The sequence below is a fragment of the Pteropus alecto genome, unplaced genomic scaffold (genome assembly GCF_000325575.1).
Source record: "Pteropus alecto unplaced genomic scaffold, ASM32557v1 scaffold354, whole genome shotgun sequence".
Lineage (NCBI taxonomy): Eukaryota > Metazoa > Chordata > Mammalia > Chiroptera > Pteropodidae > Pteropus > Pteropus alecto.
Window position 1 is genome coordinate 455794 of NW_006435759.1, and position 21874 is coordinate 477667.

A 21874-nucleotide genomic window follows, 5' to 3' on the forward strand; every position below is an offset into this window, starting at 1 on the left:
GGAGAAGTAATTTTCAAGTGATGTAAGAATTGCAGAAAACACCAGGCCTTTAAAGGAGAGAGGAAATGATCTAATTAGTACTTCCAACCATGAGCCCTGACACAGTTGGCTGTGATCACACCCTTCATCTCTGCTCCATATGGACCTCCACGTGAGCATCTGTATTTAAGAACTCTGGGCCCTCTCAGCCTGACACAGTGGTTGGCATAGAGTAGGGGTTCAGTAAGTGTTCATTACACAAATCCTTTCTTCCTCAAGTAAGTCTCACTCTTCCTACCATGTTCTTGTCTTTCTCTCCATCCAGAATATCGCCATAGTCAATCTCCATGGTCAAAACCTTATCTTCTGAAGCCTAGTTCAACTGGAAGCGATTGTACCATATTCCATACACACACTGTCCTTTGTCTGTTTCTGTCTATGACACAGACCCTGTTCTTCCCTAAGAATTTAGCCTTTGAGTCATGCCTTTTCCCCCCATTCTGATCCCGTGCTCTGTGAAGGCCAGGACCCCCTATGATTCATCTCCCTATCTCCTACTGTGAAGATTAACTCAGTTCCTGGCACATGGTCCTGGGGATAATTGTACAGAGGCTGGTATTAATTATAAGAGGGCCTGAGGAGTTGGGCAACTTGGTGACAGCTAAAGCAGAGTGGCTTTCAATGGCCAGCTGTCTCTATAATGGTTTTTATTTATTTCTTTCATTTCCAGCTGCGTTCGAACTCTGTCAGGGCCTGGAGATGGGCTTGTTTAAGGTCAGTTACAGCCTCCCACCCCAACCATGAACAATGTTGGAAAGCTGAGGAATGCATACATCTCCCTATCTGGTATCTAACTTGATTTGTGAAACTTCATCTTGGGAACTGCAGAGGCCTGCTGGGACCACCGAAGATTAGGCAAGGCCTTTAGGTAAGACCGAATTCAGAACCTCTGAGGACAGAAGTCGAGGGGTGTGTTAGCAAGCTCTTTCCTTGCCAAGGTTCCCTTGACCCTCTTCTACTTGCCTTTTGCCATAGAAACATGAGTAGTCACAATATTGCGTTGGAAGGAGGAAAGAAATGGGAGGAGACTTGGGATATAATTATAATTTAGATTATAAAAACTTTATGAAAGCCTATCTCCTAAAGTCTACTTTAACTGGGACATTATTCCATAGTGTGGGTTACATTATATGTCTATATAATCTCCTAAAATTCTGCCAGCCAACTGATCTACATCTACTTTGAGGGAGAATGAATATTTCTACTTGTAACGATTAGATACTCAATACAGGTTTTGCTGGTGGAAAGGAAGAAAGGGAGAGAGGGAAGGAGGGTAGAAGAATGGACAGGTGGAATCTGTCTTTCATTTGCTTTCTAGCTGTCTCTGAGTGATCTCTGCCCAGGGAATGGTGGTGTTGCATAGGTTATAGGAGCTGGTAGCTAAGGTGTCCACATTACAGAACTGAGTTCTTTGAGTATATTTTATTTCTATAATACTAATACGGGAAGTCATATAAGCAAGCTCCTTTCTCTAATATAAAATCAAAATGGCCTTTAGAATCTGTCGATTTGGAAGACAAACACAAAATAAACCTCCAACAAAAAACAGCAGCAACCAGAAAATAAACAAAAACCAAAAATAAATTGACCTCCCCCTGAAACAACCCTAAATAAACCCAACGCTGTTTCAGCACCAGGATAGGGCGATTGATTAAATGCTGCCAAGTTGTATTTAGATACTATTAGCCTTTGATAGTAAATCAATGGAAAATTAAATCTACAGCTATGCCTAGACATGAAAAGTAAGCAGGTCATGATATAATAGGTCAGGATGTATTTATAAAGCAAAATAAAGCTGGTGTGCTGATATCTGGCCTTTATAGGGCCAAACTTTGGCTAAACCACAGAAAGGCCAGGGGCAGTCTTTTAGTTGTTGGTGGGAGGCTGCTTGTACGTTAGAACATTAGCCTGGTTCAAGTTCGGTTCTGCCTTTTACAAACTGTATGACCTTGAATCACTGAGGTTCAATTTCAAATGTATAAAATGAGGATAATAGCACTTCTTCACAGGGCTGCTATGAAGATTCATGGAGCCCAGCCTAGTGCTCTGAACTCAGCAAGCACTCAATTATGGCTACTCCATTCCCTACTGAATAGAGTTAGCCTCCGACTACTCATTTTCTCTGAACACTTTGGCTCCCAAATATTGGGCTTATCATTCAACAACAACCAGATTAGACCATAATGGCATTGATCTCTTGGCATTGATCCCTTGACTTTTCTATCACTCATATTCCCTAAGTAGATAGTTATATAGAGATTTAATTCCAGGCCCTTGACTACAAACCTCCTTTGAACAATCTCTTCCTAGACTTTCCTCACTCAGCTGGCAACCCACCTCCTTTTCCAAAAAGGATTTTATGACTCACTTCACATCACACCACCCACTCTTTGATTTGAAGATCATAAAAAGAAGGCCCACTAGAGACTCCATCATCTTAGGTGTTTTGGAGGAACTATTGTTCCCTATCAGCCCCCATCTGGTGATGGCTGTGTACACAGTAGGTGCCTGAAGACGCTTCATGACTGCATGGAGAAGGCCAGTGGAAACTCTCCATTTCACTGAGAGGCCCAGGGACATTTAAAATCTGCTGCTTTTGGAAGGCAGCAAATACTGGGCTCCTTTAACATACAGCATGTTAAAAAAATTTGTCGATCTGGTGGCAGCCAGAGTGGAGGGGGATTGGAGGTCTGAAAGAAAGGAGTGAAGGGTAAAAGAAGTACAAATTAGTAGTTCATAGATGGTCACAGGGATGGGGAGCACAGCGTAGGGAATGCTGATAGCATTAATGTAATGGCTAGGTGGAGAGCCAGAAGAAAGAAAGGGCAATTAGGGAGATTGTCTTATAAACTATATAAATGTCTAACTGATGTACTGTATACTTGAAACTAAAAAAACAAACAAACATAAAAACACCGAATACAAAACAAAATAGTTTGTCGATGGTCCCTTTGGTTTTGAAAGAACAGCCAAAACAACCCAAGCAGAGGCTGGGCTTCCCCACCACATGTGATGCCCACTTACTCCCAATGGAGAGGACCACGACGATGAGGTCAAACACATTCCACCCGTTGGTAAAGAAGTACTGCCTCAAGGCGAACATCTTCATGACACACTCTCCTGTGAAGACGGCCACGAAGAACTGGTTGATTTTGTTAAGGATTTTTGTCTTTTCTTCGCTCTGATCATCAGTCTCTACCATCATGGTGATCATGTTGAGACAGATGAGGACCATGATAATGATGTCAAAAGTCTGTTTGGTCACAATGTCAAAGATGAAGCCCTGGTACTTGTTCTGTGGAAACAAGAGATAGTACACCAGGGTCTTTAGGCCAACATAAATCAGGCATCTGGAGAGGCTGTGGCTCTCCATAGATGGCTTTTAAAGTCTGTCTCTTTTGTCTCCCTCACACTCCACAACTAAACAGAAACCAACTCCTGTCCAACCTCTCACTCTTAGTTGACTCTACCTCATTGCTTCAATTCAAGTTCTCGTCACCTGTTGGGCCCCACGAAGTCAGCAGGCACTTTGTCCTTTTCCATGCTCTTTTCTCCATTGGCAATGCCCTTCCAGCCCATCTCTTGGCTATCTAAATCCCAATAGTCTTGAGTGATCTATCATTTGTAAGCCCCACTTCCTCCAGGGAGTTCTCCTTAAACATATCACACTACATTACTCCATCTCTTCCTCGGATTCCCATGTTCCTTACAGTCAGTCTTGAGTTCTAGCATTCCATGTATGCTTCTCTTTTTTTCTACTAGACAGTGAGCTCCTTGAGGATAAGGACCAGGTCTTATTTAACTTTGTGTTCCTGTAGTGCCTTGCATATAGCAAGAGTTCAAGAACTGCTTGAAAAATTATTGATTCAAGGGTATAGTTAAGTATGAAGGTGCAACTGATTTCTGCAAATGTTCTCTTTATTCCTGGGGCTATGAAGATGTCTAAGCAAATACAGGTACAGGGCATGGGGTCAGGTTTTGGTCATTTGCATTCTCAGAGAGAGGCAGAGTGGCCTCGGTGACCAACAGATCATTTCCATCTGGCTATATTTATGGTGTTTTTAAAAAGTTCCTAGTATGGCCCTCTAGTCTTTCTCATGGTCTTAACATCATACTGTTCTGTGACTCCTTGATCTGAACTCCATCCTTTACCCCTCACCTTCTCCTGAGCTCTGTGGAGCTTTGGTCGACAAACATCTCCTGTTACTCAGTGGCTGCTTATTCTCTCTCCCTCCATGTACTCCTGGGCTAGGAGGTAGGCTTAAGATCCTTCTTGTTCCCCACTGTCACTTCTAGACCTTTGCTCTTCTTGTGTCTTGTAAAACTCTTCTTCTTTGAAGCCTGTGTCATCTAGCTTGTCCACCTCCACCTCCCCTTCATTGCTGCCACTTACAACCTCTTGGTCCCTCTGTTTCATTACTGATGAGTGAGGCTCTTGACCACACTTGGACACTCTTGGCTATTATATCTGGATTTTTTAGCTAAATCTCTAATGACCTAGTTTTTCTAACTTAAAGAAAAATCTTCTTGAAACTCACATCTTCCTCCAGTTACCAGCCTACTTCTCTCCCCACTTGCACAGCAAAATTTCTTGAAAGAATTGTATGTAATCATTCTTTCCCATCTACTCCTCAATCCACTCTAGCATAGCTTTTATCCCCATCCTGCCAATAACATTGTTCTTGCTAAGATCACCAATGACCTCCATAATGCTAACACCAAGGACATTTGTTTGGCATTGCTTACCAACTCCTCCACCTTGAAACTCTCCCTTCTTGATTTTCATCATGTCTTATTTTCCTGGTTCTTTTCTTAACTTTACGGATTTTTTTTTTTTCAGTATTCTTTACGTAAACTTTAGGTGTTAGAGTTCCTTAAGGTTTAGTCCTAGGTACCCTTTGCTTTTTAATCTCATTCTTTCTCCCTTGGCAATTTCTCAAGCCTGTGAATTAATATATGTGTGATTTTTGCTGATTATTTCCCAGAGCCACTAGACTGTAATCTCCGTGAGGGCAGGACGTCGTCTGTCTTGCTCACTGTTCTATCCCCAGTATCTGCATAGTACTTGGCACTTGATAGATGCTCAATAAATAGATGAATGAATGGGTGACAGCTCTGTTACCTACACCTCAAATAAAATTATAAAACTACTCCACTAGAGTTTGATTACATTTAATTCTGTACAATAGGCACTTACTGAATGTGTACTATGTGCAGGGCTCTACAGGTGTGGCTGTGAGGGAAGAAGAGAAGAAGTTATTAGGAATTTCCACCAGGGAGCTCCTCGGAGGGGCAAAGCAGGCCGAGGGGAAGAAGGGCTGTGATAGAGGCTGGCTCCTACTTTCTGCTTCATGATGGAGATGAGTTGCTACTCTATGGGTCAGAGCAGAGAATCAGACCCAAGTGGGCCTGGCTCTGGGTGTAACTACTGGCTTACATCATTCCTGGAGGGGGGAGGGGTATTACTGGGCCACTAATACCTTTCATTTCATCACTAAAAATAATGAAAAAAAAAAAAGACCCATTCATGGCCACATGACTTCTAATTAAAATGGGCAACAACATTGCTAAGTCACAGGCATCAAATTTGTCCTGGATATTCAGATGCTGGGGAATGGAGCAGCTTGCTGGCTGTCTTGGCTTCGCCTATTGGAAGGGATCACACCTTTGCAACCCACAGCACTCTAAGAGATGATGAAGTGGATTACTGATAATGTGATATTATAGAGCCTATTATTTTTCTATAAAGTGGAGTATGTGAAACCTGCTTTTAGTGATTTCTAATGTAGGGAATGCTACAGAATAAAATTTTTCATTCTTGTGGAAGTCTTAGTCTTTGCTATGGATGAGGCATAAGATTTAAAACCTGGGCTTCACCAGAGGTGAGGAGCAGTATGTCTGCGCATGCGTTGGAGGTCCCTATGTCGTCCGTGTGGGCTGTGCCATGACACGGCACCCATGCAACTGTGGGGCAGAATTGTGCCAATGCTGTGCTTATCTAATCAGCCTGTCCTGTTGGGACCCTTAAGAGAAGAAAGTGAGCATTTTAGTGCCAATAACCTGGCATAAAGGAAGCTGGACTCAGGAAGGTGAGTTTTAGGTGGCAGAGGAAATTTCTCTTTTTCTTTGGGTTTCTTTCTTGGCTCTGGACTTTGAAAAAGACAGGTGATCAGGCTTGTGCCACTGGGTGGTAGGATGCCAAGATGTTGCCTGCCTTATGGATGCCAGCCAGGAGCTGGGATGGGCTAAGGCCTGAGGGCCCTGGAGGTCAGCCACATGCAGTTTCTGCTTGAGCCCTACTCTGCTAGTTTTCCTTTGACATCCCTACGACTTCAAAGTCTTGCTTGAATGTTTTGGCCTTGCCAAACTACGCTAAGGGGAACAAAGGACAGAGTGTTTGCTATGCTTGAACAAGAATTTCGAGGAGAGAGCCATGCTCTTCCACTAAAGCGAGTAAAGTATTGATAATTATCAATACCTTCCCCTCCCCACCCCTCCCACACACACATCTCCCATCATAAATGATGATAAATATCAGGAACACAGTTGGGCTATTTTCCTTATTCATATGAAGGATGTCCCCCAGTGCCAACCTTGGAGGTTCTTGGTTGTGGCTTAATTAGGATTTTGTTGCAGGTTTTCCTGCCCAACCATCAACCTATTGTAGTGCCTGAAATTCTAGCATCAGGTTCCTACCTTTGTATTAAGACAGTGTCCTCTCCAGGGTCCCCTTTTGAAATGCAGCCCACCCTGTTCCAGGGAAACTTTCCTCTTTTAGAGGAGGAAGCTCTGGTGGCCTGTGGAATTGGTTGGTGACAGTGAAGAAGCTCAGATGTTACAGAGAGATTGAGTAGTATGTAGGGGAAGGTTTCAAAAACCATCATGATTTTGCCAAGAGTTGTCCCTAGCATAGAGCTCCTTAGTGTCTGGTTCGAATGTGGATTCGACATTAGTCTAGTCACCAGTGAAGGCCAGCATGGACTCAGCTGTTTGTTTCTCAGTAAATCCGAGGATCCTCCTCCTATAGCTCTCAATTTGACTAATTGGCTGGGCTCAGCCTTTTATCTACATATTTTAATTTTGAGTCCATTCCTGCCCTTTGGACTGGTTGACAGAAGGATACTCAATAAAACTTAAGGACTTTCCCGCAGGCTCACCTAACCCCAGTTATCTTGATCTCATGTGGGATTTGGGAGGAAACTTCTGCCCTACAGAGGTCTGAACATCCTAACACTTCCCATTATAACATTTCTTTTCAGAATTGATAATAGTAAATAATATATGACCTCTGTTTCTAAGTCGAGTGTGTCAAAAGTCATAACATTTTCCTCCTCCTATAAATGTTTTCAAGATTCTCTGTTCATGAAGTTTTCAGTAACTTATGCAAATCCCATGCCTTGGTTTAGAAATTCTAGTGCCTAGGCCAACAGAAGGTATGTCTCTCTAAGTCATTTAGGAAAAGGCCTGTTTCTTTGTTGAAGGTCCTTAGTCTCTGCTTTCGTGGGGAAGGGCTAATGGGATTGTACCATGGGCAGTGTCTGTAGTTTTCTTCATAAATGTTGCATCTTCACCACAGAGAAGTTGTGTAAAGGGACAAGATACCCATTCCATTCACTGGAGTGGATGGCTCAGAAATTCTTTGAAGAGGTTCAGCTGCACATTTTCAACATAGCAACATCCCCCCGCCCAAACCTGTTCATCCGCTTCCATCAGGGGCCAGTCAGGGGTCTGATTTTTCCACCTTCTGACAGAGACCTGAGAAGAATTTAGATGATAGATCTCATGTATGGTTTGAGTGCTGCATTTAATAGGAGAATAAAGGGGCATGTCTCTTAGGATCTTTGTAAATAAAGAAATGAAAGTAAGCATGGCCCTAAGTTTCAGTTGATATTTAAGCATTAGAGTGGGATAATTTTTGATTGCTGTCGTGCCACCTGACCATGACCTTGACCAGCCCAGGATCCCAGGGGTTTGGGTTTCGGCCCTTTCTTCTCTGTCTACCTGAAGGCCTGGGTGGAATGTAGGGTAGGCTGGAAATACATTGCGATCTACATTATGTTGCATAATCACACAAATGTTTTATCTTAGGGCTCTAACCACTCTACTATCACTTAGCCTAATCTGCTCTCAATCCTGTGCTTGAACCCTAAAACTGTTGAGGAACTCAGTACTTCCCTAGATGGTTCTATCTGGAGTAATTGTAGAAGATATGTTCACTCCAGAAGATCGGAGTTGCTTCTTGTAGACTTCTCGATCCTCATTACCCTCATCTTTAAACTCCACTCAGACCTATGCCTGTGCTGGGCAGAGGTCACTGCCCAGCACAGGCATAGGCTGTCAGGTTGGATTCTCAGACATCTTTTGCGGGGAAGCTCTGGGGGCTCACCAGGGGCCGGGGAATGGGCTTCTGGGGCTTCTTGGAGCCCAGTTTCTTCATGGCATTGTAGTACTTCTTCTGCTCCTCTGTCATGAAGATGTCCTGGCCCCCTAAGTATAGGAGAGGATAACATACATCACTGTTATTAAAGCAACAGGAACCCCCAGGGATACCCAAATCATAGCATGCTGGAGGGGAAGGTCATCTCAACTTTCTTCCCACTCTGCAGAAAGACAGGCCAAAGCCAGGATCAAGCAGTGTCTGGCCCAGATGCCATAGCCAGTGACAGAGCAGATGAGACTGAACCCCAGCTCTGACTCACTGCCTGAGTCTCTGGAGCAAAGCCTGTTCCTTGTCTCTAGGAACCCAGAAATGCTGCATGGATGGATGTGGAGAGGGTTTGGAAACAGGACCCAAGAAGAAGGTCTGTATCAGTTCAAATCTGAACCTTGAATCCAATCATTCCAGTCAAATCCACTGGGCTTCTAGAACCACACTTCCAGGAGCAAGAGCTTCCCTCAGGGATTGCTGGCTGGCATAAAGACCCTGGGACCCAGCCCCTTGACTTCTTCCTGGAGAGGAGGAGCTGAGGACAGGCGTTGCCTTATCCAAGGGTCCTTGGAGAATGCTTGATTGGTTCTCTTAAGGCCCTGTCAGTTGCACTGCCCTCTGTGGTTATAGAGTTCACTGAAGATGCTTTCCTCCCTTAGCACTGGATGTTAGTTTTCTTTAGGGATGCTTTAAATCTCCTTTATTCAGTCTCTCACCTTTTAATTCCTGATATAATTTGAAAGCCTCCGATTTCAATAGCATGTTTGTATAAATTAGTCACTGCATATGCTGGGGAAATGGGTTGAGATCTGTAGGGTTTGAGGGGAGATTTCAGAAAATTTGTGGACATAGAGGACTTCTTGAGAGAAATATCTCTGTGGGGGCAGGGGCAGAGGGTTAGCGAGTACTGAGTGGAGCCACACTGAGAATTCTGGGCCAGAAGCAAACAGTTGGTTGCCCCAGCTTGATCACAGGGTAATCTCACTCTATTCCCTAACATGGCCAGCTCCATGCCTGGACCTAGGTTTCCTCAGCTGTAAAATGGAGAAAGTATTGAGTGGATGATCACAAAGGCCCCAGGGGACCAATGACACTGGTCAGTGTTTCAGCTGTCTTGCTGAGCCCCTCTTGGGCTCCTGAAGACCTGTCCTGCCTCTTCTCATCCTCAGAATCCTGGCTGAGGACTTCCTACAGGTGGGATGCTGACCCCACTAAATATGTAATCTAAACTATAACAGTGACACTTTTTCTCTAGTGACGGTTGAGTGCTCAGCCCTAAATGAGGTGCTTTTAATACGGGATTGTATTTACCTCTCACCAAAATTGTGTGAGTAGGTATTAATAATCCCATGGAAGGCATGAAAAAACTGAGACTCAAAGATGTTTTAAAAATTGCCAGGAAGTGGCTGAGTTGGGAATGCAAACCCAGGCTTGCATGATGCCAAAACCAACGCTGTGCTCTCAGTGCTGTGCTGTGATTTCTCCATGTGATCCTTTCCTGGATCTCAGTGTATACAAATCCAGAATAATGCTCTATCTGCCTCATGGAGGGCATTAAATGGAAGGATAGCATGAAAGCATTTTATACCTTTAATAAAAATATGAGAGGTTATCTGGGATTGGGCTCCTGTTCATCAGAGTCAGCACCCATGGAAGCAAGGGTCGTCTTCCCCATCCCGAAGAATGTTGAGATTCTGTCTACACTGGGGCTCTGGCCATTCCTGCAGTGTCCTGACTCAGTGCTCTGGATGTCAGGGCTCCATACAGAGGCAGCAAGTGCTGGAGGCCTTTCTTTCCTTGTTGATACTTCTCAAGGGGTCACCTGGGATACCACCAACACACCTGGTTCCAGCTAGGAGGACCACAGCACTCCGGGAGAGAGGATGGGGGCCCAAGGGCGGGGGCAATGCTGATACAGAGAAGTACTGCTCTTCCAGCAGCTGCCCCAGACACGAAACAGAAGTGATGATTGCAATCAGGGGGCAGAGGTCAGTGTTGGTGTCAAAGGTCAAAACTGGGCTCCCAGTCAGGCACAAAAGGCTGTGAATAGCGTTGGCTTTAGTCTTTAGGGACAGGAAGTATAGAATTGGCCACTACTGCAAAACAAAAACCCGAGCCCCACTTATCTTTTTTTTCTGTTGATTAAAGTTGTCAATTATGACCCCAACAAAGAGATTGAGGGTGAAGAAGCCTCCAAAAATGATGAAGATGACGAAGTACAAGTACATGTACACATTGCTCTCCCACTTGGGCTGCAAGTTCACCTGTGAGCAGACAAGAGGGGAGGAGGGTGCTGTTTTAGTTTGTGTTCACCCCAAAAGCCAACCCCAAGACGAGGACCTGGGTGCAGATGCTTTATGTGGGAGATGATCCCAGGAAGCAGGAGTGAGGGAGGAGAAAGGCAAGCAGGAATAGGGGAAAAGCAAGCGAAAGGGGGTGCTGTGAAGCAGCCTTCACTGTGGGCAATTGGCATGCCAGCCTGTTGGGCCCTTCTAGGAAGCTTTACCTCCAAGGGACAGGGAAGCAGGAGCATTTATCTACAGACTCCCAAAACTTGTCCGTGAGGGTTGCCCTTGGGGACCTTACACCCTTCACCCTTGGGGGAGGAGCTGCTGAACAAGCTCTGAGGCACTGAAAAAAGTCACGTCTCAGACAGAGAATCAGAAACACAGCACGTGAGTGAACTCAGAGGTGGCCTGAGGGGATACGGAGCAGGCCAACAACAGTGTCTGCCATAGTGCGAATGGGTCCCCAATCTTTTTGGCACCAGGGACCCCTGCTCCTATGAGAATCTAATGCTTGATGATCTGAGGTGGAGCTGAGGCGGTGATGCTAGCGCTGGGGAGAGGCTGCCGATACAGATGAAGCTTTGCTTTCTTGCCCGCCACCACTCCTGCTGTGCGGCCCAGTTCCTAACAGGCCTCCGACAAGTATTGGTCCATGGCCTGGGAGTTAGAGACCCCCGTTCAACACTATCTATCTCCTCCACCTGGCTGCCATGACAGGACCTGAAATTCTATCTCATTGCTTCAGTTATTCTTGCCATCGCCCCAGGTCCCACCTCTGCCCAGGGAGTACCCTTACACACAGTTCTTTATCTGATACTTTCCTCAGTGGTGAGCAGAGGAAGAGCTTGAGAAGCCTGAGGCGTGTGTATGGAAAGGGAACAGGCTTGGTTGGCTTTAAATATCCAACAGAGGGACAGCTGGACACTGCTCCTAAGAGGGATAGTGCCAGGCTGCTGGGTGGTCTCCTCTTCTGGTACTAAGGTCTCCTCTTCTGGTACTACCAGTTCGGATAGACTGATGAGGGCAGGACACACGGAGGGGAAGACAGGAGCCTGAGACTCACCCCTCGGGAATCGACAGCCGCATACATGATGTCCATCCAGCCTTTAAATGTTGCCTAGAAACAAGGAGCAGAGGCTGCTGAGTATCTGCTCATCTGTCTACATTGGCCTCTGTTTTGATTAACTTATTTGTCTGTTTTTCTCATAGAACACAGGCCCCTGTGGAGCCAGTTCTGACTTGTCTCTGTATCTCCCAGGGCTGAGCTCAACGCCTGACATACCACAGGTACTTAGGGATTGTTTGTCAAATGAATGCATGAACAAATGGTGGAATGCAGGAACTGGTGGGGAACTGCACGACTAATGTGTAAGCAATTGTATCAGCACTGAATGAACAAGTGGGTGAAGGCAAGGGATGAATGAATGAATGAACGAAGTACAAATGTGTTTGACTGTCACAATCACTAGAATTATCTATCATTATAATAGGCCTGGAACATAATCTTTTACCCTCTAGGAGATAATTTGCAGTATAAAACAGAACACGTGGCTATATCATGTCTATTTTGTATAAGCAGTGAATTCTAAGTTATTACCTGATATAATCCCATGGCAGGTCCATCCCTTTATTCTATTCTATTAGCCCGCATTGGTCTAACTGCGCTGTGGAGAGATTTCACTCATTGGTAAGGCTCTCTAGCTTCATGGTGTAGTGTGCAGGAATAGGGAATGACATCAGGTGGCACTGAGTGCTGCTCCTTGCAAAGTCTCTACATAGCATCTTCTGGAAGACCCCAGACCCTCCATGTTATTGAGCAGCCAAAGGAAGAGGCATGGTTGATCTCAGGACTCACCACCTGCAGAAGTGCGAGGTAGCCCATTGCGACGTTATCAAAGTTGACCTTCATGTTGACCCAAAAGAGGTTGCCAGTGTTGTTTTGAAGTCTACAGTCAGACTCATTATTCACAATAGCCAAAGGCACAAGAGAAAAGTCTCTATTGGTGGTGTTGATGCACTTCCCAAACTTCCCTGAAAAGAAGTTCATGCCCATGATGCTGAAGATGAGCCAGAAGATGAGGCAGACGAGGAGGACGTTCATGATGGACGGGATGGCACCCACTAGGGCATCCACCACCACCTGGGAGAAAATGCAAAAGGATCTGGAACCTCACAAATGCCCACCCCCTCTTTTCTGAATCCAGCTCCTTTCTACAGCCACTCAGGCTGCTTCATGAGCCGGTGGCCTTTGGAAGCTAGAGCAGTGGCTTAATCGGTGCAATAATTCAGACTCAGAAGACTGAGAGACTCTGGGCAGCTGAAGATGGGCTCATACCTTCTCTCTAAACTTCTTTCAGGGCAGGGTTCACTGTCTTTCCTCAGGATTGAGGGAATAGACAAGTTTACAATGGCTCACATGCTCATTTAGGGGTGTGATTGGCACATATAGATTCCTAGAAACTTGCTTTATTTTCCTTAAATACAACACACAAAATATAGTTTAGTATGCATTGCTCAAGAATCAGTGACAACCTAAAACCATATTCACAAACTTGCTTATTTGTAAATCAGCAACCTGGAGATAAAAATCAAATAAAAATCAAATTATTTCAGTCATAAACTCCTAGCGTTTGTAAAGGTACAAGTTAATTTTGAAAATTCACTTTTGTTTTTGAAGATCTGATGTCTTCTTTAAGTCAATGGTGGAGGAGGAAAGCAAAAACCTCACTTTCTCTATCAGGAGACTTTTGTAGTTATGAGGAAGGGGAGGGGGGAAAATTAGCAGCCCCTCATCTCCCCATGAGGCAAGGGCCAGCTTTGTGAGCATTCCATCTTGAGGAAGACAGTGAGAGCAAGGTGGAGGCCGATAGAGATGTATAAGAGAAGGGATGGATGAAAGGGAAAAACCCATGGGACCCATCACTGTGTTAGGCTGGAGAGAAGATACATTCTACTAGGTGGTGGCCGAGGTGCTGAGCTGATGATGTCACTACATTTAAATAGAAGTATCAGAGGAAAGTCTTGTTTGTCAGAGAAAGGTCAAGAGCTTGGGCTACTTTGAAGATTTTGACAATGAGGACACCTTGGCAGGGGGAGGAGACTGAGGTAAGGGATGCTTGTGGAGCCGTGAAGCAGGATCACTAAGATCAGGAGAAGTGAGGTCTGAGGTGAGAAGGGGAGAGAAACTCACCAAGGGACTGAAGGGGAACTAGGAAAATTAGGGCACTATAGCATCACCAGGGTCCAAACAGGAAGCGAAGACACAGAGCTGACCTGTGGGGGTGGGGCCCAGAGCTCAGAGTCAGTGGTATGGAGGGTATAAAGGGGGGAAGATAGATCCTACCCGCATGCCTTCAAATCGAGATAGAGCCCGCAGTGGCCGCAAGGCACGAAGGGTCCGAAGGGCTTTGATGGATGACATATCAGAGTACTGCAGGATCTTCGCTACGAGGCTCGTCAGTGAGATCTGAGTGCAGGCAGAGAGCAGAAGCATCGCGTTAGGGTTCCGGAGAGGCCGTCCTGGTGGAAGGAGATGGGAAGTCCCTCCCACTCCCTTCTCTAAGTCTTCATCCTGGCTCCCCACTTATTCTCAATTCTAATGAGAGGTCTAGAGAAAGTGCGATCCCTTCCCTTTTATTAAAGACTTCATTCATCATTTATCTGAACCCTGTCTCCCACATTGCCAGCCCCTGGTATGTAGGGGCCAAGCTCCCAGTATATTAAATCAACCTTCCCATTCCTCTATAGGGTCACCAGCAAGGCCTCAACAGTTTATTTTGAGGAATAGAAAGTTAGTCTCAATTGTATGTGTTCAGAAAAACAAGGTGGAAAGAATCTTGATCTGGGTTGAGTCTAGTTCCTCTCGACCCCTGATTTTTTGTGACCTTGGGTTAGTGCTTTGTTAGTTCAGGTCATACTTTCACCCCTTTGTGAAATGAGAGAGTCAGACTAAGAGAATTTCAAGGCCCTTCAGTCAGAGTGATCAGCATTAGTCCATGAGATCCAGCTTTGACAGACAGCTGAGATATAATGACTGAGTTGTGACGTCATTTTGTGTCCTTTGGAATCCTTGGAAAAATGTGTCCATTTTCCCAAGGATTGCAAAGGACACAAAATGACGTGGAAAAATGATCACATATTCCAGGAACTCTGAAGGTGCATAGGCTTGAGTTTGCTAGAGACTGTGACCCAGTCCTGGGAGACCTCAACTGTACCATGACTGGTGGGCTGAATTAAGGCTTAGCTTATCTTGGCAGCTAGGTGAGATGTACACCAGAACTTTAGAAGGGGAGTGGTTTATATTTGAGTGCTAGAGCCTCAAACGTTGCCTATTCTCTGAATGGATGGCATATTCCACCAAGACAAAGAACTAGAATGGCAAGGACCCCCTTCCTTTATCCATGCGAGGCTCCAGACACCAGCAGGTGGCACCCAACTGCTTGGCTGACAGAGGGCAGGGAGGTTTAGGGCCCATTCTATGCTGGACCCTATTTAGTCTTTTGCAGCCCCCAGGGAAGGCTGCCTCATGTGCAAGATCTGAAGCTGGGGCAATCAGTGGCTGGGGCCTCTCCATCCAAGCCCTGCCACCCAAGCCCAGCTCCACACCCACTGCTCAGGCCACTAGCTTCCCAACTGCTTTTCTAGGCTTCTGTATTGCATCCATCTCATCTCTTCTCCACTGAAAATCTGATTATTGTCATGCCTCTCTCTTACTCCCAATCTTCACTGATGCTTTATCACCCTTAGGATGAGATCCATACTCCTTAGCCTGTCTGACAGCCACAGTCTACTTTCCCAGTCATATTTTACCCATATATTCTATCCAAATCAAATTGTTCCTTAAATGTACCTGCGTCTGTGCCTTTGCTCAGGGTCACTCTTTAACTAAGATTAGCCTCCCCCAGTCCTCTTTGTACCTCAGTGCTCCTGCTCATTTTAAGCCCTATCTCTATGGCCACCTCCTATGTGAAGCCCTCCCAACACCCATTCCCTGAATGGCAGTAGGCTCATGTCTCTGTGTCCCTAAGATACTAATTATTTCCAGGAATGCTCACCACATCCCCTCTTATAATATGTTTATTTCTCTCTATGTCTCTTATCTGCTGGAATATTGAAGTGTAAACTTCTGGAGATAAGTTTTTATTTATTGGATTTTATCTCTCCCAGAGCACTTCATGAGATAATCCTATATTTAGTAGTTCTAAACACACATCTGATAAATTGAGGAAAAGATAGAAGCATGTTGGGATGGATGGAAAGAAGGAAAAAAAAAAAGGAAGAACAGCTGGATCAAAAGTTGAACGATAGTTATATAGAAGTATGGATTAAAGGATATAAAAATGGATAGGATAGATAGTTGAAAGGAAAGAGGGAAGAAAGAAGAAAAAAATGTGGAATAGTAGATGGGTGGGATGAATAGATGGTGGAAGGGTGGCTGGCTAGGTAAAATGATTGATGGATGAATGGAAAGATGGGGATTTGGATGGAATAGATGAATAGGAGAGATTAGAGAATGGATAGAAGGTTGAGTGGATGGATAAATGGATGGATGGGTGGATGAATGGATGGATGGATGGGGAAAGGGAGAGAAAAGGAATAAATGGCAGATGGGTGGAAAAAAGGAAGGATAGATGGATTGATTAAAGAAAGAATAGAAAGATAGAAGAATAGATGAATAAAAGGATACTTGGATGGAAGGTACATAAATGAGTAAAAAGAAGGTTAGATGATTGGATAATTAGAAGTATGAATCAAAAGATAGGAAGGTAGAAGGACTAAAGATGAGATGGATGGAAAGAAGGTTAGGATGAACGGATGGGCAGAGGGAAGAAAAAAAGAATTTTTAGAATGAATAGATGGAAGGAGAGGTCTGATAGGGAGGATAAATGGAAGAAGTTAAGATGAATGGATGTTTGGAAGGAGGGAAAAAGGAAAGGTGAATGGTTGGATTTATGGAAGGATATATGGAAGAAAGGATGGAGGCTCAGAAGGAAGAATTAGTAGGAGGATGGATGAAATGAGTAGCTGACCATTTAAAGTGATTAAGACTGAAGCTAGTGAGACATATATAGGTAGGAGTAACTATTCTACTAATAAGGGCAGGTAGCCAGAATACAAGACTTTCCATTCATTTATGAATGATTATTTTATATGCACAAAATTATCACCTGTGACTCAGATTTCAGAGCTCACAGTTAATCCCCATGGTACAGTGGCTTGATGCTGCTTGCTATCAGGAAAGAAGAGAAGCGAGTGCACGACCTGCTGTGGAAGACCTGACAACATAGGAGCCTGGACAGAATGTTTTGTACTGGACTCCATCCAGTTTCAGGAGGCAGGTACCAAATACAGATACATTTCCTGACACCTCTGATGTGCAGACCTTGGTGCTGGTGGCTGTTGAAGTGGGAGAGGCAGAGACAAGCACAACATGTGCCTCACCCTGCCTGCAGGGACCTTCAGCTGTGCAGAAGTGAATAACTCAGCCAGCCATCTTGCAAAGCCAAGAGGGCAAAGGCCTGCACAGAGATAGAGGACTGCAGTGTTTAAGATTAAGGAGAGATCACTCCTACCTTTTGAGGGATAGGAAGTCTCTAAGGAGACTTTATGGAGGATGGTTTTCTCACAGCATTACTGCAGTGTTTAAGATTAAGGAGAGATCATTCCTACCTAGGAAGTCTCTTAGGAGACTTTATGGAGGATGGTTTTCTCACAGCATTGAGGAATCACAAGTCTAATGTGTGGGAGGCACTTGGTAAATCCCCTGATTGAAGTAGGGACTCTTTGGGGATGGGGGGATAAGTGTGAGTTTGACATATGAGCTCCAGCTCATCACCTCTCCAAAGGAACTCTCTGCCCCTTTTAGTGCCACTGGGAAGAAGCCAGTGGTATAGGCTCAGTGGTTCTCCATCCTGGCTGCACACTGGGCATATCTAGGAGCTTTTACAAAATACTGATGCCTGCCTCCACCCTAGTTCTCCCTGCATCCTGCCCCGAACCAGAAAGATCCCAGTCTCTAGGAATAGCAGTGTTTATTTATTGTATTTTTAAGAGCTGCCCTGATGATTCCAGAATGCAGCCAGGGCTGAAGACCACTGAGTCAGCAGGTGGGCCAATACTCTGTGCTGTGCAGCTCTCAGCTCCCTAAGTCCAGAAGCCCTGTCAATGGATTCAAGGTCATAAGACCTTTGGAAGCCTCATGTGCCATCTTCGGATGTAAAATACGGAGAGACAGTAAGTGTTCCTCCTGGATGGAGGTCTAGGAACTGAGGACTCACGCGAGGGTCACGGTTGTGCCAGAATCACGTACTGCCTGGATCTTACCATTCACAGGTGTGCAGGGCCATTCTCAGACCCCTCGCTAAGTGCTCGAGTCTTTTCTTTGGAGTAGCCCTTGAGAACCAGGCCTCTGCGCTTCCTTGTGCAGCAGCAGCCATCAGTCAGAGGTGAGGCCCCCAAACCCCACCTTCCCCCTGAGCCACTCACATTCACAATGAGGAAGTCCAGCCAGCACCAGGCATTGGTGAAGTAATTTTTGAAGCCATAGGCCACCCACTTGAGTAGCATCTCAAAAACAAAGATAAATGTGAACACCCTGTCAGTGTAGTCCAGCAAGGCCTTCACCGTGGGCTTCTGGTCAAGGTAATAGTCTTCAAAGGCCTGGAAAAAAGGGAGCAGAATGGCAGAGTGCCTGGACTCGCGTTAGTGGGGCCCCATGATGAGAAAGGAAACCCCCGGCCCTTAGCCCTTCCTCAGAAGAGCTCGGGTAACCAGCTTGCCTGTATCATTTTGTTTTCTCTGTCCTGGGGCGGGAAGGTGGGATAGTGGAGGAAATACGGTGAGATACACACCAGGCCTTCCTCAAGCCAACGGGACGTGCAACCCTGCTCACACTCTGCAGGGGAGCTGAGTGCAAGTGAGAAAGGAAACCTTCTTGAATTGGATTTTGGAAGGGAACCAAAGGGATGCTTACTGTGACTTGGTTTAAAAATAAAAGCATGAAAGGATGTTCACAGGCAGTTCACAAAGATGAAAGTAAGAATCGCCAGTGGATCTCTGAAAAAGAATGTTCTACCTCACTGGTAATTAAGGGAGTTTAAACGAAAAGAAGATGCCGTTTTTCTTTTATCAGCTTGGTAAAGATGGAAGAGAACAGGGAACACCAGTATTGGTGTGGCTGTGGGGAGGGGGCTTCTCTCCCACGTGGCTGGGGGCAGTGAAAACCAGTTCAGTCTTTTGGAAAGCCAATTGGGTAACATGACTCAAAAGTTTTAGAAACCAAGCAATTCTGCCTTCAAGAACTTATCTTAAGGACACTAGATGTTGTGGGTGCCCTACCCAGATCCTGTTTAAGGGGCCACAGCACCCACCCCCCAGCTTTGTGACTATCGGCTGCTAACAGCTCCTGAACGCCCCCTGGGAAGTTCTTGGGCTGAAGGGACTGCCTTGACCTTAGGAGGTTTTCTGCCCCCTCTGGGGACTGTGGGATTAAAAGACCTCAAGGTGGGACAGCTCTGTGGTGCCTTTGACACTTCTGAGCTCCGTGGGATCTCTGTCGCTTCCCTCACAGGGTGCCATCCCCCCATCCCCGGAGAGACCCCACTTCAGGTTCTGCTTCTGACCAGACCTAAGACAGGAAATGAGCCAATGTCCCCAAAGGCATATACCATACAGACTCTTCGAAGCTTCTTAGAAATAAACATAGGGATAACTTCAATCATATATGGCACACTCCTGGTACGGAACCCATGCCTGCCATTAAATGAGATAGGAAGAGCCTATTTACTGAGAACTTACAGAATGCATAATATGACTTTGGCTTTGTAATATTTATGTATCACATGCATGAGAAGGATGAGACGGAAGTACACCAAATGTTTTCAAAGTGAGATTCTCTCTGAGTGATAGAAAAACGGGTGATATTTTTTCTTTGCATTTTCCCATAATTTCCAAGGTTTTTTTTTTTTTCCACTTTACTTTGTCAGATGAAAATTCATGTTATTTTTTTTTTATAAAGTACTCAAAGTAAAAGCATAAGGAAGACTAAATTTGGTGCCAGCCTGTTCCGTCACTTGGGGAAAGAGCCATGGAGGTGAGGGGAGAGCTGCCGGGGTAGGACCCGAGCCCCTGCAGAGCGGGCAGCAGCTGGGGTGTGTGGGGAAGGGGAGCAGAGAGTGAGGGAAGGAGCAAGGGCGTGTGAAATGAGGCGAGAAGGCCCATGGGGGAAAGACGTGAGCTAAGGAGGTAATGATGAAAACATCTAGTCAACAGCAAATGCGGTTATTATTTTTCAAGGAGGGCAGGACGGAGGGAAAGGTGGGTGTGGAGAAAGCACTGCCCAGCCTCCACCCGCCTGGCACTGTGGCCTCTGCACCCAGCACTGGACTGAGATCGCTTTTCCAGGTGGACAGTTGCTGCCCTGTGCCGGACTCTGCCACCCCCTCTGCACTCGCTCCAGGTGGCAGACCAGCCCTGGTCCGTGAAGCTCTCTGCTCCCTCGGCTGTGTGCCCTTGCTGGCCTAGTCTGCCTGCCCCGTCTCAGATCATGACTTCTCAGCTGCCTTTGCTCCTCCCTCAGGCTGCAGCGACACACTGAGCGGTTCCAGCACCCTTCCTGGGAAATCTGGCACTGAAGTGAGGACCCAGACATTCAGTAGATTGTTTTCCAGAATAAATGACACACGAGGAGCACGACAAGCAAAAGCACCTGGAGCCACGGGCCAGGTGACTGGGGCTGCAGTCCTCCCTTAAGCTAACCAGCTGGGACCCCAGGCAGGTCCCTTCATGTCTTTGGCCTATGGTTGCCTCATCCATAAAATGGGGACAACTGGGCATGAGGAGTCCCCTCCCATGTGGACGTCCACTTTGGTCCATTGGGAATATTAATTGAGACTGTGTGTGAGCTTAAATCACAGGACACGGAGAAGCATTATGCCTTGTCCTATAAAGGCGGGGGTTCGGCAAGGGACTCAGGAAGTGTCTCTTAACTCAGAATCTCTTTTCCCCGCGAGGCCTTGTTATTCAAAGTGTGGACCTGCAGCTTCAGCATCACCTAGGAGCTTGTTGGAAACACAGATTCTCAGGCCCCACTCCATATCTACCGAATCAGAAACGGCATTTTAACAGGCTCCACAGGCGATTACATTTTGATAAGTGCTATGTAATGATTTGTGGTGAGCCGTGAATGAGCAGTAGTAGTATCTGTTAAGCGGCTTGATAAGATAAGGAAGAACAGACAGTCTTCTCTGAATCGGGCCTTTGGAGAAGACCAGCGTGGGAGGTCAGAGGGTGGAAAGTCAGGGGCTTTGGGATCTCATGAGGGCAATGTTAGGTTTTGCTACCGACAAGCTGGGTAACTTTGGATAAGTCCCTTAAGCCCTTTGAGTGTCCCCATCTTCTCCATCTAGAAAATGTGATGCACACGCAGCTTGAAATACTTGCAGCCAGGGTTAGCAGGCCACGGCATGGGCTCCTCAAGCACCTGCCGAGCCCCGCTGCCAACAGGAGCCCATGTGCCCATGTGCAGCTCTCTTTTCAGGCATAGGTTGGGGACATTCATCCCAGGGGTCAAGGGAACCCACCGATGCAGCTCCAGGGCCTTTGGAGGGACCCCATCTGGAGGGCCCTGGGGCAGGGACCCGCTTACCAGAGATCCGCTGCTGAGCAGGATCATGAAGATGATGAAGCTCTCGAACCAGCTGTGCTCCACGATGCGGTAGCAGGTCTTGCGCACCTGCCAGCCCACGGCCCACGGAAACTTGGTTGTATTCACTTTGCAAAAGGGACAGCGGCTCATGCAGCCTGTGGGGAGAGGTGACTGAGGGTGAGTGATGTCCCACTGGGAAAAGAGGAGCATTTCTACTCCAGGCCTGCAGGGAGGCTGCTCTGCTGGGAAATCCACTTGCCACCAGAATTCTTTCCTGGGACATGAGAGCAGCAGGGTTTGGGGCAGTCTTTCAATCCCGCCCCCAGGCGGTCCCTTCCACCACTGGCCACACCCACTCCCTTCTCCCTCCAAACATCTTCCTTCTTACGGATGGTACCAGTGGTCCTAGTTTTTTTGTCCACCCACCTCTGGAAGCCTGACAAGCTGTGCTGCCAGTGCCCTGAGCCCATGCTG

General features: G+C 46.2%; 1 protein-coding gene across 1 annotated transcript in view; it reads right to left on the minus strand.

Annotated features, from left to right (window-relative positions):
• The window catches only part of SCN10A (sodium voltage-gated channel alpha subunit 10), a 79442-nt gene that overhangs the window by 1154 nt on the left and 56414 nt on the right, over nt 1-21874 (minus strand). Inside the window, exons 19-26 of the mRNA XM_015588509.1 lie at nt 21401-21555; nt 18241-18414; nt 14099-14221; nt 12611-12895; nt 11819-11872; nt 10594-10731; nt 8426-8530; nt 3064-3334 (exon numbers count right to left, since the gene is read on the minus strand). Of these exons, the coding sequence (XP_015443995.1) occupies nt 3064-3334; nt 8426-8530; nt 10594-10731; nt 11819-11872; nt 12611-12895; nt 14099-14221; nt 18241-18414; nt 21401-21555 (1305 nt within the window). The remainder of the gene's footprint in view (nt 1-3063; nt 3335-8425; nt 8531-10593; nt 10732-11818; nt 11873-12610; nt 12896-14098; nt 14222-18240; nt 18415-21400; nt 21556-21874) is intronic.